Raw genomic sequence first — 16,724 nt, 5'->3', positions numbered from 1 at the left:
CGACTGCACGGCCCGCCGGGAGGTGCCTCCCGAGATTCCGCGCGTCGGAGAGACGCGCGGGTCCGCGGCTTGAGACGCTGCTGTCGCCACCATGCCGATGAAGGGCCGCTTCCCTATCCGCCGCACGCTGCAGTACCTGGGCCGCGGGGATGTGGTGTTCAAGGAGTCGGTGAAGGTCATGACCGTGAACTACAACACGCAGGGGGAGCTGGGCGAAGGCGCCAGGTCAGTGTGGGTCACACCCCGCGGGGTTCCGTGAGAAGTTGACGCGGTGGAGGCCATCCCGACAGATCCCGGTAGAAACCGGAGCGCCACACCGTGACCCAAGAGGGTGGGTTGCGGCCCCAGGGCTGGCAGCTCGTAGAACACGAGCCGCTGTGTGGCGCGGGGAAACTTTGGCGTCGGGAGGGGAGTGGTAAGTTTCCGCACCTGTGCACACCATGGCTCGCTGCAGCTTAGGACTGGTAATTGAAAGGTTTCATTGACCCGTCAGCATCCTTGAGCAATGCCTTGGACCCTTCAGTACTCACTGAACATTTATCGAGCACCCCAAACGCCAGGTTCAGTACTGGGAGTTCCAACAGTGCGGGAGAAACCAACCCATGACTGTAGACAGGAATGGGTTTGTGGGGCGAATCAGAATGAGAGAAACGAGTAATTCCTGGTCGGAGAGTGGGAGAGTGGTCCGGCCTTGACTTCAAGGGAGCCAGAAGCTGCCTCCTAGCCATTTTCTCTGGTCAAGTGACCTCCAAGAGCTAGGACCTGCTGGCCTGGGATCTGTTGGGGTGAGGGCTTGGAAGGCTGGGTGCCGGTGGACCAGAGGGTTCGAACTCTGCTTTCTTGTCAGGGATTCATACTCTTAAGACGAAGCTCTCAGGATGCAGAGCGTGATCATTTGAGTGACAGGCCTGGGTGGTAGAAGTCCAGAGCAAGAACAGCTGAGGCCTCTCCCTTAACTAGTTGTGTGACCTTGTGGTAGTTCGCTCAACTTCTGACCGCATTTTTCTTAGTTGTAACACCACAAAGTCAGTGTCTGGGGGTGGGAGTGGGTGGTGGGAGACAATAAAGTACCTGGCGGAGTGCAATAGGTGCTGACCTTTGGTCATTGGTTCTCAATAAGGACTATTCTAAGATTCTTGGTGCCAGTTTGGGTCTAGTATTTGGCTATGCTCTGGTCTGTTTGCACAGGGTTCTGTGACGTTGGGACATCACTCTGCTTCGGGACAGGAAGGAGCAGAGGCCTGCTGAGAGTACCTTCTGCCTTTGAGCTTTTGGGTAGTGTGCTTTGGGAGTCTATAGAGGGCTAAATTTCCTCTCCAGAAGCAGGACTTGGAGCTTTTCAAGTTTTGTGTTGATGTAATTACTTACTCAAAGAGCTCCGTGTGTGTGTGTGTGTGTGTGTGTGTGTGTGTGTGTGTGTGTGGTGAGCACATACATACACCAGCATTCAATCAAAGGTCGTGTTTCTAAGGAGCTGGCAAACTTGTTTTTCTTTCTTTTTGAAATAGGATCTCTTCCCTGGGCCTCATGGATTCAGCTAGGCTGATCAACAAGACCGGGAGAGTTTCTTGTCTCCATCCCTCCCTCCTAGTGCTGAGATTACAAGTGCCACCATACCTGGAGTTTCTTTTTTAGATTTATTCTTATCTCTCTCTCTCTCTCTCTCTCTCTCTCTCTCTCTCTCTCTCTCTCTCTCTCTCTCTCTCTCTCTCTCTCTCGGTGCTATGTGCCTGTGTGTTTATTCACACTGTGTGTGTGTGTGTGTGTGTGTGTGTGTGTGGTTTTTGTGCAGGTGTCTGGCCTGCAGAGGCCAGAGGGTGTTGGATCTCCTAGAACTGGAGTTATAGGCAGTTGTGAGGTGCCTGATGTGGATGGGTATTGGGAACTGAACTCAGGTCCTCTGGAAGAACAGTAAGCACTCTTAACTGCTGGGCCATTTCTCTAGTCCCAATTAAAATCTTTAAATTTTAGTTGAGACAGAGTCTCACTGTGTGTCCTTAGCTGGCTTGGAACTCCTACATAGACCAGGCTAGCTTCCAACTCAGGAGGGATCTTCTTGCCTCTCTCTGCTTCCTAACTACTGCGTTTAAAGGTATGCCACCACACCTCACTGGCTTTTAAAAAACTTTGTGTGTGTTTACCTCCATGTATGTATGTGTATCACATGCATTTCTGGTGCCCACAAAAGTCAGAAGAGGGAGTCAGATTCCTAGAACTGGAGTTACAGACAGTTGTGAGCTACCATGTGAACCCAGGTCCTCTGAAAGAGCAACAGGTGCTCTTAACCATCTCTATAGCCATCTCTATAGCCCCCTAGCTTTTGTTTGTTTGTTTTTAAGTAGGTCCTGGGGTTCAAACCCTGGTCTTCCTGCTTGTGCAGCAAGCACTTTACTGATTAAACCATCTCCCTAGCACACCGTTTCATTTTTCAGGTTAGACATTGCTTGCAGACTTGCCCTGTTGGAAGAGGAGTGTGGTTCTCATGGCCATTGCCACTGCCCACACTCACATCTGCATCCTTTTCAGCCTGTCCTCCCTAGAAGGTTACTTCTGAAGTTCAGAGAGAACATGAATTCTCTGATAATTTAAACACGAAGAATATTGATGTTCCTGTGACTCTGAGTGAAAGAGAATACTATGATTAAGTTTCTGGTTTTAACAAGTACTTTTGCTTTACTGACAGCTGTTTCATTTTTGTCACTTTATTTAACTGCAGATTCTGTCCCGGTTGCCGTAGTGTCTTAAGTGGTTCCAGGTGGGCTTTCTGTTGAGTCAGTTTTGTCCCTGACATCATTTTTAGATGCTTCAATCTGGATTGGTGGTGTAGGGACATGATGACCAAGAGGTTCTTGGTCATAATCACTGAGGCAAAGAATTGTTCCATGCCCTGGGTCAGGTGACTAGAAGTAGAAAACCAGGATCTATAGCTAGACAGTGTGTCTGAGGCCAAGCTTCTATTCCATGGTTCCAGAGCCCTGTCTGTGGGTGTGGGACAGACAGCAGAAATCAGGGATGCCTTTGAGTGAGGGCATTTGAGGAACCTCAATTGTGGGCAGAAATGGAGAAAAGACACCTTGAGGGAAAGCATAGACCCTAGCATAGGCTGGACAGGTGAGGGATGGAATGTCTGTTGGAGCCTGAAGATCAAGGGGTCTGTCCACAGGGGCCTTCAGGCTGGTCATGCCAGGGCTGAGCCAGGAAAAAAAGGTAGCTGCCTTTACCTGTCACTGGTACTTCCTGTCAGCCTTTGGAATCCAGAAGCCGACAGCAAGTAGTCCTTATAGTAGGCAAGCTGAGGGTGGTGAGGGCTCAGTATGCAGAGCCAGTGGTGGCCTAGATTTTACTGTATTGTGGACAGCAGATACAATGCTTTATCGTTTTGTTGTTCTGGGATGGAATCCTGAGCCTTGTGCATGCTGGGAAGGTGCTCTGCGGTGTGGAGCCATCTGCAGTCCTGCTGTAGTTTCTTTAGCCCGCTCTCTCCTGGTGCACCATGCTGATCTGAATTCTGTAGCCTCAACATCAGCATCTTTGCCTTCTGGTCTATTTTGTTCATTCAAATGCAGAGGTATCTACAAGGGGAATGACGTTAGAGTCAGGATGCTTTAAAGCTTCTAGTCATAAACTGACTGCCAGACAGGTTAAGGCAGTTCACACACACCCTCTCCTATAGCCCAGAGTTATGTTAGTTTTACTGGTGATGTGTACAATGCTATTTTACTTAATGTTGAACAGATTTTTTTTAATGGCTTGGAAAATGTTAATTCTTTTTGTTTGAGCCCTATGTAGCCCAGGCTGGCCTTGGACTCAATCCTCCTGCCTCAGGCACTGGAGTGCTGCTGGGATTACAGGTGTGTCATTCAGTAGATGTTGAATTTGTTTTTGGCATTTTTTGCCATGTAAATATTTTTAGTGTATGCAAAGTTATCTCATTTCAGCCTTCTACCATTCAAAGTTTTCTTTCATTATAAACACTCCGGTAATACTCATGTCATTCCTTCTACACAGTGCTCTCTCTAAGGAGTCTCCTCAGTAATGTGATCACTGGACACATGGAGATGTGTGCCCTGTGTGCCCAGGACTCTGGACTTGGTGCTGGGGAGTTCTGTGAATGCTCTGCAGGGAGCATTGGTTTGTTTTCCTTAGTGACTAATCATGAGTCCTAATGCTTACAGAAGTGCAAGTGTTGGGGACACACCAATCCTCTGTCTGTTTTTCCTCACTTTTCTGGAGGCAGGTCCCTCTTACAATCTGTGACAAGTCCTGGACTTTCTTCATGGAAAAGGTATACACAGAATTTCAGGGAAAAAAATTCTTACATAGATTTACATAGGTTCATGTGTGGTGGTTTGAATGAGAATGCCCCCCATAGGCTCATATATTTGAATGCTTGGTCACCAAGGAGTGGCACTGTTTGAGAAGGATTAGGATTAGCTGTGGACTGGTTGAAGTAGGAATGACCTTGTTGGAGGAAGTGTGTTGCTGAGGGTGGGCTTTGAGGTTTCAAACGCCCATGCCAGGCTCAATGCCTCTTGCCTGCAACTTGCAGATCAGATGTAAGCTCTCAGCTCCTTCTTCAGCACTATGCCTGTCTGCATGCCACTGTGCTCCCTGATACGATGATAATGGACTAAACCCTCTGAACTGTAAACAAGCCACCAATTAAATGCTTTCTTTTATATAAGTTCCCTTAGTTATGGTGTCTCTTCAGATCAATAGAACAGTAACTAAGACAGAAGTTGGTACCAAGGACTAGGGTTTTGCCATGACAGGCCTGACTATAGTGTTCGTTGGAAGAATATGGAGACTTTGGGACTTTGGATCACACTTTGAAGTGATGCTCACTGAGCCATCCTAGCAGGAACATGAAAGAAAGTGGTGATGAGGGCACTAGGAACTGTGGGGGCCCAGCTCAAGAGGATTCAGAGGAGAAAATAGCAGTTGAGCATTGTGATACTTTGACAAAGAATGTGGCTGCTTTTTGCCCTTGTCCAAAAAATCTTCCAGAGGCTAACTTGAGATTTGGATTGATGGTGTTGGCAGAGGAGATTTCAAGACATAGTATTGACTGTATCAAGTGGTTATGCAGATCTACAATGAAAAGGAACAAGTAGAACAAAGAAAAATATAAAATGCACACTTTGAGAAGAGCACCAGGATATATAATGATGTGCTCAAGGAAATAAAAAGTTTAAAGAAAAGCCTGATGCTAAATGGAATTAAGGGAGTGGTGACCTCACAGCAAGACACCACTCTGCTAATCCTGCAACAATTCCTGTGAAAAGAATAAAGCTGATGGATTTCTCTGTGTAGAAACCACCAACCAAGCTGGGTGATGGTGGAGCACACCTTTAATCTCAGCACTCTGGAGGCAGAGGCAGGTGGATTTCTGAGTTCAAGGCCAGTCTGGTCTACAGAGTGAGTTCTAAGACAGCCAGGATTACACAGAGAAACCCTGTCTCAAAAAAACCAAAGGGGGTTAAAAAAGAAACCCATCAACCAGTCAAGGCTTATGCAAATGCAAGTCTTAGAGGGGGCCAGGCTTCAGCCCAAGCAAGAAGAACTTGACAGCTTTGGCCATGTAGTTCTGGATTTAGTCAAGAAGGAATCAGGAAGGAGTTATGGAAGGTTAAGGAAAACTGTTGAAGCCAGGCATTTGGCAGGGCAGTTCCTACATGGAGTTCCTGAGAGCCCATTGTATGAAGCTGTGAATGTGAAGCCTGGATTGCATTGTAGACCCCAAGATGTTGGAGATGCCAGAGTTGTGGGATATCTCCCAAAGAAAGCTGCTAACAGGGAGTGGAACCAGCCTAAGAGAAAGAAGTTTCAACAAAGCTGAAAGGAGTGGAGATCTGGAGTGCTCTGACACCAGACATGGAGATGCACATGGGTTCATTTCTAGAAGGCTATTACATGGGTTCATTTCTTACTTTTTGCAGGAAATTTGTGTTTTTCAACATCCCTCAGATCCAGTATAAGAACCCTTGGGTGCAGATCATGCTGTTTAAGAACATGACGCCATCACCCTTCCTGCGGTTCTATCTAGGTGAGTGAGGCATGGAAGATCACCTCTCCTTTTCCAGTCCTCTGTGAAGATAGCAGTTGAGCTATCTAAACAGCACTATGGCCCTTGGCTTCCCTTTCCAGGTACCCAATAGCTGCTAAGATCTGGACCCAGCTCCCTCACCTGTCTCTCTCCAGCTTATCTGTCTCCTGTTCTCTGCCTATCATGTGGGTCAATCTACCCCCAGTCCTTTGCTGCTCTGTGCTGGTGTGTCTTCATTCTCTGTCCATCGGCTTAAAGAATGAAAGCAGATATCTTTGGCTGGGGATGTATGTCCATAGCTCCAGTGGTAGAGTACACTACACTGCAGAACATCAAAACCAGATATTCTCTAAGCCTGGATTTGGCCCTCAGGCACCTTAGTACCCCTCAGTGCTGACCACAGTCTCCTTTCTCGTCCCACCAGGTGTCTTGTGGGGGCCTGCTTGTTTGTCCTGATGCTGGGCACTAGCAGCCCATTCCTGGTTCATGGATAATGAGTAGAAAGTACCACAGGAACAAGGACCATTATGCATCTGTGTGTGCTTTACATATGGAGTGTTGCTGAGGGGCAGCTTGGAGCCAGGTGAAGGGTAGTCAGAGTCCATGGGCAAAAAACTTTGCCCTGTGTGTGAAGGTGTTGTGTGTATGGGGGAGACAGAATACACAGGAAACCAGCAAGATGGTTGACTAGTCCTGTGGTGAAGGAAGGCAATCAGCCACAGGATTTTGTGTTCTTAGGGCCTCAGTGTGCTTTCTGGGCAAGCGTTGCAGCTTGGAGTCACAGCCAGTCCTGGATAAGTGATGAAGCCACTGCATGACAGGACGGGTCTATAATGAGAGCCAGAATATGTCCCTTTGTACAGGGGCAGTAGGTTAGGACTTTTTGTTTGAGATAGGATTATGTAGCCCAGCAAACTTGTGACAGTCCTGGCTGAGCCTTCCAAATGCTGGGGTTAGATATGTCCACTATAAGCCTGCCTGGTTTGCCTCTGAATCTCATGTGGACAAGAATCTCTTGGGAAAAATTCTTTTCCATTTCTGGATGGTAGTGTCAGTGGGAGAAAGAACCCATCCCTGGCTAGGAGCTGTACTAGGATGTGGAGTTGCCCTCAAAACTCTGCCCATGACATAGCAAGGCCATCTGCTTATGCTGGTAGTCCCTTTGCCAGCCATGTGCCCTGTGGGAAAGGCTGACTATACCACAGGGCTCTTTCTCCGTCCCTAGGAACCATAGCCCAATGCAAGGAGGGCTGGGAGGAGCCTGGTACATTTTCTTTTGCACCTTTTGCATATGTTGCTTTTGATAATCATCTTAGGGTAGAACCCAGGGTCTTTTAAGTGCTAAGCATGTGCTCTACCACGCAGCCACATCCCATCCATTTTATCCTTTCAGAGACAGGGTCTTGTCATATTGCCAGGCTGACATCAAACTCCTGGGCTCCTGCTTCAGCTTCCTTAGTGCTAGGACTTCCAGCCTGGAGGACCCTAGCTTCTGATTTGTTGTGGTGGCGTATTTTCCATGATGTCAGTCTCAACTCATCCAGTCAGCTATTGATGAGCTCTGCATGAGGTTTAAAGCACTGAGACCTTGAAAAAGATTTGAGGATAGCGGCAGGGAAAGTGGCATGTGTGGTTGGGCATGTCTCTGTCTTGGTTACAGTACCTTTAGCTATAGAACACTTGGGAAGCAGACACCCCCTTATCTACCTTGAGCTGTACCCCCAGCTTTCCCATTTTTCTTTCATTTCAGAATTGTAGTTTCTCATTTTCATATGAATTGTAGACTCATTTTGTTAAGCTTCCATAAAAACTGCATTGTAGAGATAGTCTGATGTCTGAGTTAGAGGCTAGCCTGGTTTTCATAGTTTTAGGACAGCCAGGGCTACATAGAGAAACCCTGTCTGGAAACAAACAAAAACTGGACTAGGGGGACTACAGTGCTACAGTGATCTATAGAGGAATTGGTCTGTTCATGTTTTTTAAAACTGGAAAGCGGGAGGGTATCATCAGTTATGCAGGAGTTATTGAACTGGAATGATGGCTCAGCAAGTAAGAGCACTGACAATTAAGAGCAATTAAGGTGCTCTTCCAGAGGACCTGAGTCAGATGACTCACAGTTGCCTAGAACTCCAGCTCTTGGGGGTCTGACACTCTCTTCTGGACTCCTCTGGTACTTGTACTTTCATGTACGGATGCACATACATACATACATAATTTAAATAAAAAAATTGAATTCTACTGCAAAAAACAGACTGGAGATCAAGCTGGTCTTGATTTGCTAATCATCCTACCTGATGAGGGTACAGGTTTGTCACACCTGGCAGGGCCAGCCTGTTGAGACTGAGAAGTATGCCTGAGTCAGCTCTCCTCCCCTTGTGCCTCTTGTTTACAGATTCTGGGGAGCAAGTGCTGGTAGACGTGGAGACCAAGAGTAATAAAGAGATCATGGAGCACATAAAGAAAATTTTGGGCAAGAAAGAGTGAGTTACTGGGTTGACCTGACAGGAACAAACCTTGACCCCAATAATGTGAGGGTGAAGGGGATGTACAGGGAGGGTGTGGAGAGGGAAGGTTCATCTAGTCCCAGTTACTACAACACCTTGGGTGGCAGAATCAGTTCAGGCCTGGTCTTTCTGCTTAGCAGATGTAAGCTGAAGTCACTGAATCTTTTGTTCACTCCCTTGCTGTGATAGTGGACAAAGGTGGTCCCTGACCTGATATGCATGCAGCTAAAAGGAAGCTAAGATCCTGTCCCCAAATTTCTTTTTTGCTCCTTGAATGAGGAAGGACAGGAAGAAAGTGAAACCAAGAAAGTCTCTGAAGACCCAGGCTCCTTTGCCCTGCCCCTGTGGGATGCTTCCCACTGCCTTTCCTCTCACATGGAAGAGGCTGCCTGTTGTCTGGTAATGCTTTGCTACTGTGTGTGTTCCTTGGCAGGGAGACCCTCAGGGAGGAGGAACTGGAGAAGCAGCGTCAATCTCATCCAGCCAACTTTGGCCCCCGGAAGTACTGCTTGCGGGAGTGCATGTGTGAAGTGGAAGGTCAGGTGCCCTGCCCTGGCCTGGTGCCCTTACCCAAGGAGATGACAGGGAAGTACAAAGCTGCTCTGAAAGCCAGCACTTAGGTCTGAGCAAGGTCATTTGGGATGGACTGATGGAACTCTCTGAAATGGAAAAGCCTGTTTGCACACCCATTTAAAGGACATGGGGAGAAGGCCAGAGTTGTCAGCTGCTAAACAGATGTCAATAAAAGATTTAGTCTTCCTTTACATGGTAAGCCTGGTCCTGCTGTTACAAAAACCATCTGTAGCAAAAAGCTTTGGGCTGAGGGTACAAGGCAGTTTGTCAATAACAGTCCTATGGTTCTTGCATTTAGTCTCTTCCTCCAGTCCCCACTCTGGAAGCTCTTGAGGGCTACTTTATCTGGTTAGCCTGGAGCTGGCAGAGTGGGTGTTCTTCCATGTAGGTTCTTTTGGAAGGCCCAGTAATCCTTGCTTCCTAGGGAGTCCACATCTGTGGGTGGAGGGGTGCCAGTGATGCTCTGTTGGCTGTAGCAGGGATCTTTCTGGCCTTGAGAGTGAAGATGCCACCTTGCCACCTAGGTGGTAACTTGTGGAGCCCAGCTGATTTGATTCTCAACCCTTGCTTACTAGATTGAAAAAGTATGTGTGTGACTTCTTACTAAGTACCTTCCTAGTTATTTTCCCCAGCTGTCATTGCCATTTTAGCTATGCTAGCTCCATCCTTCAGTGGGCAACAGAGCCTTTCCAGGGTCATCTTAATGTTTACCACAGACCCCTTGGCATTTCGACATATAGGTATGAATTTATGGGGCAAAGCACAGCAGTGGTTGTTTAAAAATGGCCAAGGCCCTTCAGACACAACAGAGCAGGGCCATTGCCCTTCTCTACTCAGACCCAGGTCGCTCCCACTCTCCAGGTCCTCACTCAGCTCAGCTTCTGAGGCTGGCATGCTTAGATTTACAGAATCGTGCCTTTCCGCCCTCTGCTCTGGTTTGTGATTTTGCGGCAGACCTGTGTGTTCAGGTGGCTTGAAGGGGCTGCAGTGAACAGGTGCTTGTGGCTCTAATATATAAGGGACAGGAGTGCTTGATTTTAGTCCTGACCTTGGCACCTGCCAAAGTTGTGGCAAGGCTACAGGAACATATGGGCAGCTGCTAACTTCTACAGAACCACAGTTACTGATGGCCTGGACTTCTGTGATGAAACCAATGGCACTGAGAAAAAAATCATCTCTTTAAATCTGTTTTTTCCCTATATAGGAATGACAGTTTTTTACACACACATGAAACTTAACTGACCACACAAGGACTTGAGTTGACATGATGGTCCTCTGAAGTGATAGTTTTCATACTGAGGTGTCACTGGCAGTTGTGAGCTCTGTCAGGATCTGATTCGGGCCTCTGAACCCTCAATTGTAAAGGCCAGAAGACCTAAGAGCAGTTCATTCAACTACTGAATCTGAGGATACATTTTTTACTCCACAGCAAATACCTAGTATGTGGGTCTGACACCTGACTGCACACCTATATGTAAGGCCCACCATGGTCTGGAAATGGCTATGTAGGGTCCTTACCTCCATGCTGGATGGCCATGGAGAGTTTAGTCTGAGTTTTTCCACCACAGTTCATTCCAACTGATGGAGATCACCTTGGCCAAGGTTAAGGTGTTGATGAAAGGCAGGGAATGGGCTCAGGCTACACATTACTGTTTTGAGGAAAAAAATGATGAGCAGTACACATGCTAGTCTTTAATTTACTTTAATAGTATAAACCTCATGTAGGTAGTATTAAGCCACAACAACAAAGCCACATTGAACAGCATTTAGTAAAAGGCGCTCATAACCATGCACAGCAACTCTCTACACAGACACAACGATGCAGATTCTCCTTCAGGACTGAAGACATTGATTAGATAGAAAATTCAATTTAAAAAGAACATGCGGGTTTTAAATGCCATCACATAGCTCATTTACACAGGGAGAAAAGCTGTACAAAATGGCAGCTCTCCGCAGGTTTTAAACCTGGAATCAAAAGGTAATGGCATCCATGGTGTTTTCTATAGTGTGAAGGGCAAAAGTTATACAACCGGTCCCAAGAAAATTCCACTTCTGGACTTTCCTTTAAAAAGGGGAGGAGGGGGAGGCAGATAATGCGCTGTATCTTAACAGAGAAATCCAAACTACAGGTACAAACTAGTTGGTACTATGAAAAATGTGCAGCTTTTCAGTTATAAAACTAGTTGAACACTGATTTACAAGTTAATTGGGAAAACAGACTAGAAAAATATCCCAGCACTTTGAGTTGTGTGTGCATTGGCATCCGTGAACGAGCAGGCTGTTGGGATGACAACTGATGATGGTACTTTCCCGAAGAAAGGCCGTTTTTAATGTGCAGTCTATACCAAATGTTACCCAAACACTAAAACTTAACAGTGATATAATGTTGAGAATTTGCCCTACATTCCATTTATAAATACCAAAATTAACTGAAAGTGCGTATTGCTGAGCATTAGAAATGTCTGATGTTCTCCTTCCTAAGCCACTTTTAAACTCTCTTAGGTTGCTGCCAAGACAATAGCCCCCAAAGAAAACGGAAGGATTCATTTAGAGACCGCCAAGCTTCCCTGTGTTTTACTTGGAAAGCCACTTTGAATAGTGTGATTGTCACAACAGGCAATGACACAGGCAAGATTGAACAACCACGAGGGGTGAGGCCAGGGATACAAGTGGGAAGCTGAAGCCAAATGACCCATGTCTCACCAAAGGCACTGAGGACTACAGTCTTAACCATTACTTCAAACACAAAGAGCAACAACAACCCGTGGGTCAGGCAAGATCTTTGCACTTGGCTTCCTCCAAGCCAGGCGCTTGCACACCATGGCCACTAGCAGCTCTGCCAGGCTGGGCCCTGGCTCCCAAGTCCCATCTCAACCTAAAATCCCAATCATAGGAGACAAATTTCATCAGAATAGACGTGGTAGATGAGGAAAATATGCCAGCCTTAGCTTTCTTACTATTAACTAAAACTTTTATAGAATGTAGTTAAATCAGGATAACCCCTGACTTGCTTCTTAGTTAAAAGGACAATTTACTATTTGTGGTTTGTATGCCACAACTTAGCCATTGTTTTTAAAGAATGTTTGGTAGACTGGTTATCTTTACCACCAGACAGTACCCAAGTCTTGCTGACAGAGCACAGGGTAAACAAGGGAGACTGCTGCAGCCCCTTGGACACCAAGTGCTTCTCTCAGCTACTAAGTTCCTTTCAGTTAGGCTAACCTGATTTGTGAAAAGCAGGTTTATAGTTACCACTTAGTTTTGGATATTAGGCTAACATCTCTTCCACTAGCTTCTGGGCCCTTCTAAACCTAGAGAACTGCCCTCCTGTCAGGACCTTTCTGGCTTGAGGCTTCCTTGTGCAGGAGTGAGTGATACCTGGCCCTTTCCAGCAGCTCCTTGTCCCAGGAAAATGAAGTTGGTAAGAAATTCACCAGTACATCCCTGTCAAGGAAACCTTGCAATATCCACATCCATTCACATTAGCAACGCTGGCATCAACTCTTGACAACATAGAAGTTTGGATACGTGGCTACATGTCTGTATACATAATGTACATCTATATACACACATTATATACACTGTACAAAGATAATATGAACACATGTACATTCATTCAGTCATCTAGGCCTGTAACTCTGGACATGCACAGTGCGGCTGAAGGGACAGGTTGTGCACAGGAAGTGCACACTGATGGGAGGCACTCAATGAGGAAGTCCAGAACCTTGTACAAAACACCTAGGCCAACCCCATCTCATTTTGGAGTTGGCTTTAGAAATTGACATCAGAGTTAAGACTTTTGCAAAGAGCCACATAATCGAGAGACTGGAAATTAGGCAAATAAAGAGGTGGGGCACCTGTTCTGCCAGTGTGGGATGTCCCTAGGATCCACCCCCTGGAGAAAAGCAGCAGTCAGATGGTGCTTTTCAGCAGTACCAACAGCCCCACTGCACACCCAGCCACTGGAAAGCAGCAACAGGCTTCTAGACCCCACCTGACACCAGGTCCCAGAAGATAGGTCCCTCTGTCAGGGATGCTGATGAGGGGAAGTGCATGAGCAGGACTACCCTTCAAGAAACAAGTGTGTGTAGTATAGATGCTACTGCTCCACTTGGGGTCACACTGGCCACCCTGGTTGATGTAGTGACTACCTCAGAATACTGTCCACATCTAATACTGACACTGACAAACTACAGAGTCATCCCAAGGGCATAAGTGACTCCATCTGAACTTCAATACAGAAACCTAGACAGCACAACCCCCACTGCAGCCTCAGGAAGAGACTAGCTGGTAAATGAGCCCCTTCAACACATACTGCAAACTGGAAGGATGGTGACACACTGTATTGAACACTTTGAGGAGTAACTTGGGTGACTTGCTTAGGGAATTTGGTTTTTGTCTACATCTACTGGCCTGTTTTATCCCAAATTTCAACCTGAAACTATCTTAATGTTACTTGAGAGTAGCCACGTCAGTGTGTGTCTTTCTACCTACCTGAGAAAGGAGTATCTAGACAGGCCTGTCCTGTTTCATCAGACTTGGAGTTATCACAGACTTGATCAGGTGGATAACCTTGAAAACTGGAGCCCAGACACTGACTGTGGATTGGGCTCTCTCTTAAGAAACGACTGGGCTGACCTTCCTAGATCTAATTGACAAGATGGAATGGAGAAGCACTCAAAGTTTGAAATGATTTCAGTTGATGAGAACATTGTGTGGATACAAGTGTTAAAGGTAAGGCCACAAAGATCTGGACAACCAGTAAAGGAGTCTCGCCCAAAGTGGCCCTGTAAATTGGCCATTACCAATGACAGGATTTACAAAGGACCAGGCAGGTTAGAATTACCAACTTTTTTCCAAGCAAAATCTTTTCTTGCCCCCTCCAGTGCCATCTAGGTTGGCACTTCTTATCCAACGATGGTCTAAATAGCCTGATGGGAGGTGCCCAGACCCTGTCTGAGTGGCCTAGAAATGACTGGCATGTTCACACTGTAAAATCCTAAGAAGCAAAGCCAGCCACTATAAGATGTACAGATGTACTGTAGGAACCCTCTAAAGAGATGAAATAGACCTACTGTACTGTACTCATGTCCAGTCATTTTGTCTTAATTTTGAATATACACATAAAAAGAAAACTTGGGGCTGGCAAAATTAAGTCCTTTCCATCATTTTATACTGGCCATCCTTACTATTTCCAACACTGGCTTCAAAATCTAGCTGAGAACTTAGAAGCTAGAGATACTATCTGCACTTAAGTCCCACTAACAGTGAATAAAGTGTCATTAACTCCTCAAAAGAAAACAGCCTGTCTAGCCTTGAGCCCCATAGCTGTCCCTGTCCACTAACGGGTACCAACTTAACCTTATAGGAGGTAATTTTCTTAATTTCTGCTAATCAAAAAGTAGATACCAAGCACCTGTCCCAACCTTCCACTTTTTTCCAGCTGCTGCAGACTTATAACCATGGAATGCAGAGCTTTTGGTCAGGTCTAACTTCCTTGGAACTGAATTCTGCATTCTTGTTGGAAACTATGGTCATTATAACTATTTTTGCTTTTTCTTTTTGATTTGGGTACTGGGGATGGAACCCAGGACCTAGTGCATGCTAGGCAAGTGCTCTACCACTAAGTCACCACCCCCCCACCCCCCCAGGCCCCTTTAAAACTCAAAAGGAGTTTACTCATTAAGTTGCTCAGGTTGGCCCTGAATCTACAATCCTCCCACCTCAGCCTCCCAAGTGCTAAGGTTACAGGCCTGCACTACGTGCCCTGTCTGAGGATTGCTTTTGGATCCTCTTTTGAAAGAGAGGGTGGTTTGCTTCTATTATTTCAAACATCCTGGAGAGCTTTGCTGGACTAGTACACACCTGGGAGAACTGAATAGTATGGGGTCCCAGTACACCGAAAACCACTAATACTTTTAAGATCAGAAAGAATTTATCTTGATGCCTTTTGTGCAGCTATATAAGGCTCACTCCCTCACAAGACAGCAAGGATATATAGCTACCATTCAGCTGCAGGTTCTGAATGATCACAGATCCTGGCTCCTCTCCAGGCACGCCAGCAACAGAAACCCTCACTGCCCCCGGACAGCATGAACGACTACAGGTCATACTCATGAAGTGTTGTCAAAGGGTGCAGACCATCCACCTTGCACTTTCTGGTCAAAGGTAGAAGGAGCTGGCACACTTTTCAGTCACTGGAGAATTACTCTCATCACATGAACTCTGACAAGCTGCAATCTAATTCTGAAAATTAGTGAAGCCCAGGTTCTGGAAGAGTCTGCAGATACATGTTTCTGGCTGGCACAGCAGCTCTTAGTGGGTCAATGCCAGTTGTGTCACCTATATACAATGCCAGTAACCCACATTTCCCTCACAGGAATTTAGCTTAGCACCACCACTGCACAAAGATAGAAGTGATGCTCTCTTCTGAATGTGAACGATTGTCTCCTGTACCCTAGTGAGTTTTCACAGAAATCATTAGCATTTTGACAAAAGGGACACAGCTTTCCATTTGCCCTGTCCATGGGCAAGATGTTAACATTGCAGAGCTGATAAGAAGTGCTTAGAAAGTGCTAACATTACCTTGGTAATTAGTAGCTATTAATTCCAAGGACTCTTTTTTCTTTTTAAATGTATTTACATACTGTTCTTAGGTTCTTTTAATACTAGTCTCTGATATTATAAAACTTCAGCATTGTTTTTTGCCCTTTGAGAAATTCTAAATACAAATTGAATTAAAAGATTGTTCCAAAATCTGCTTCACCAAAAGGCATTAAAACATTTCTTAGGGCAGGGAAGCGTTCTACTGTCTTTAGTTGTTCTTGTCTGGGATGAACAGGAGGAAGTGGCTAACACACTGGAGACACCTGCACACACCAAGACACTGCTATTCCCCTTCCCTTGCACCTGCACAGTCTGAGGAGGCATCCCACTGTTGGCAGCTGCCGGCTGTGCACTATAGACTGGCTCCGGTGATCTGGCCATTATATTCTGCTGTCTCCATCTTGAGGATGTAGGGAATTATGCTGTCTATTGAAACATTGCCAATGAGACCAGTAAAAAAAAGTTCTTCTGTTATGTTGGAGCTCATGAGCCTGAGTGCTGGCAGGCGGACAAGGATCCTGGCCAATCTGGAAGAGAAGAGTAGGCATTAGAGAAATGGGGTGTCTGGCTGCCTGTGTTCCAGCCCAGGACAGCTCTTGGAGGTCCTTTTGGAACCATCCAGAACTAAACCAAACAAACCCACACTGACCTGCCTCTTTGGTTGTTGAGATTAAAAGAACAAAACAACAACAACAACAACAAAAGTCTAACATGAAGAAGAAAAAGTACAAAAATGTATGTACAGGACTGGTGAGATGGCTCAGTGGATAAAGGCACTGGCTGCAGTGCCTGACAACCTGAGTTTCCATATGGTGGAAGGAAACCAACTCCTACAAGTTGTCCCCGGCCCTTCACAAGTGCACACATGCATGCCCACACACAACGTAAGTGTAAAATGAGTTTAATAGTAAGTGTGAAGTTCTTGTGCTGTTTAAAGCTACTCTTCCCACCTGTACACAAGTTGGAGATTCATCAATAGACAATAGGTTAACATA

The 16,724-nt window shown here is 46.1% G+C and overlaps 2 protein-coding genes across 9 annotated transcripts in view; one reads left to right on the top strand and one right to left on the bottom strand.

Moving 5' to 3' along the window:
• Nucleotides 1-27: 27 nt before the first annotated feature.
• On the top strand, nucleotides 28-9,314 carry Mrps25 (mitochondrial ribosomal protein S25). The gene is made up of 4 exons (XM_052719276.1): nucleotides 28-225; nucleotides 5,940-6,046; nucleotides 8,439-8,526; nucleotides 8,984-9,314. Exons 1-4 carry the CDS (start codon nucleotides 92-94, stop codon nucleotides 9,168-9,170), a joined length of 516 nt encoding a protein of 171 aa, XP_052575236.1. The 5' UTR covers nucleotides 28-91; the 3' UTR covers nucleotides 9,171-9,314.
• Nucleotides 9,315-10,809: 1,495 nt separating this feature from the next.
• Nucleotides 10,810-16,724, bottom strand: part of Nr2c2 (nuclear receptor subfamily 2 group C member 2) — an 89,082-nt gene continuing 83,167 nt past the window's right edge. For all 8 annotated transcript variants that reach the window (XM_052719268.1, XM_052719272.1, XM_052719269.1 and 5 more), the window contains one exon: nucleotides 10,810-16,256. In XM_052719268.1, the coding sequence (XP_052575228.1) occupies nucleotides 16,082-16,256 (175 nt within the window). In that variant the 3' untranslated portion in view covers nucleotides 10,810-16,081. The remainder of the gene's footprint in view (nucleotides 16,257-16,724) is intronic.

The sequence above is a fragment of the Peromyscus californicus genome, unplaced genomic scaffold, assembly GCF_007827085.1.
Source record: "Peromyscus californicus insignis strain IS unplaced genomic scaffold, ASM782708v3 Scaffold_6__1_contigs__length_162567912, whole genome shotgun sequence".
Lineage (NCBI taxonomy): Eukaryota > Metazoa > Chordata > Mammalia > Rodentia > Cricetidae > Peromyscus > Peromyscus californicus.
This window is presented reverse-complemented; position numbering and strand designations above follow the sequence as displayed.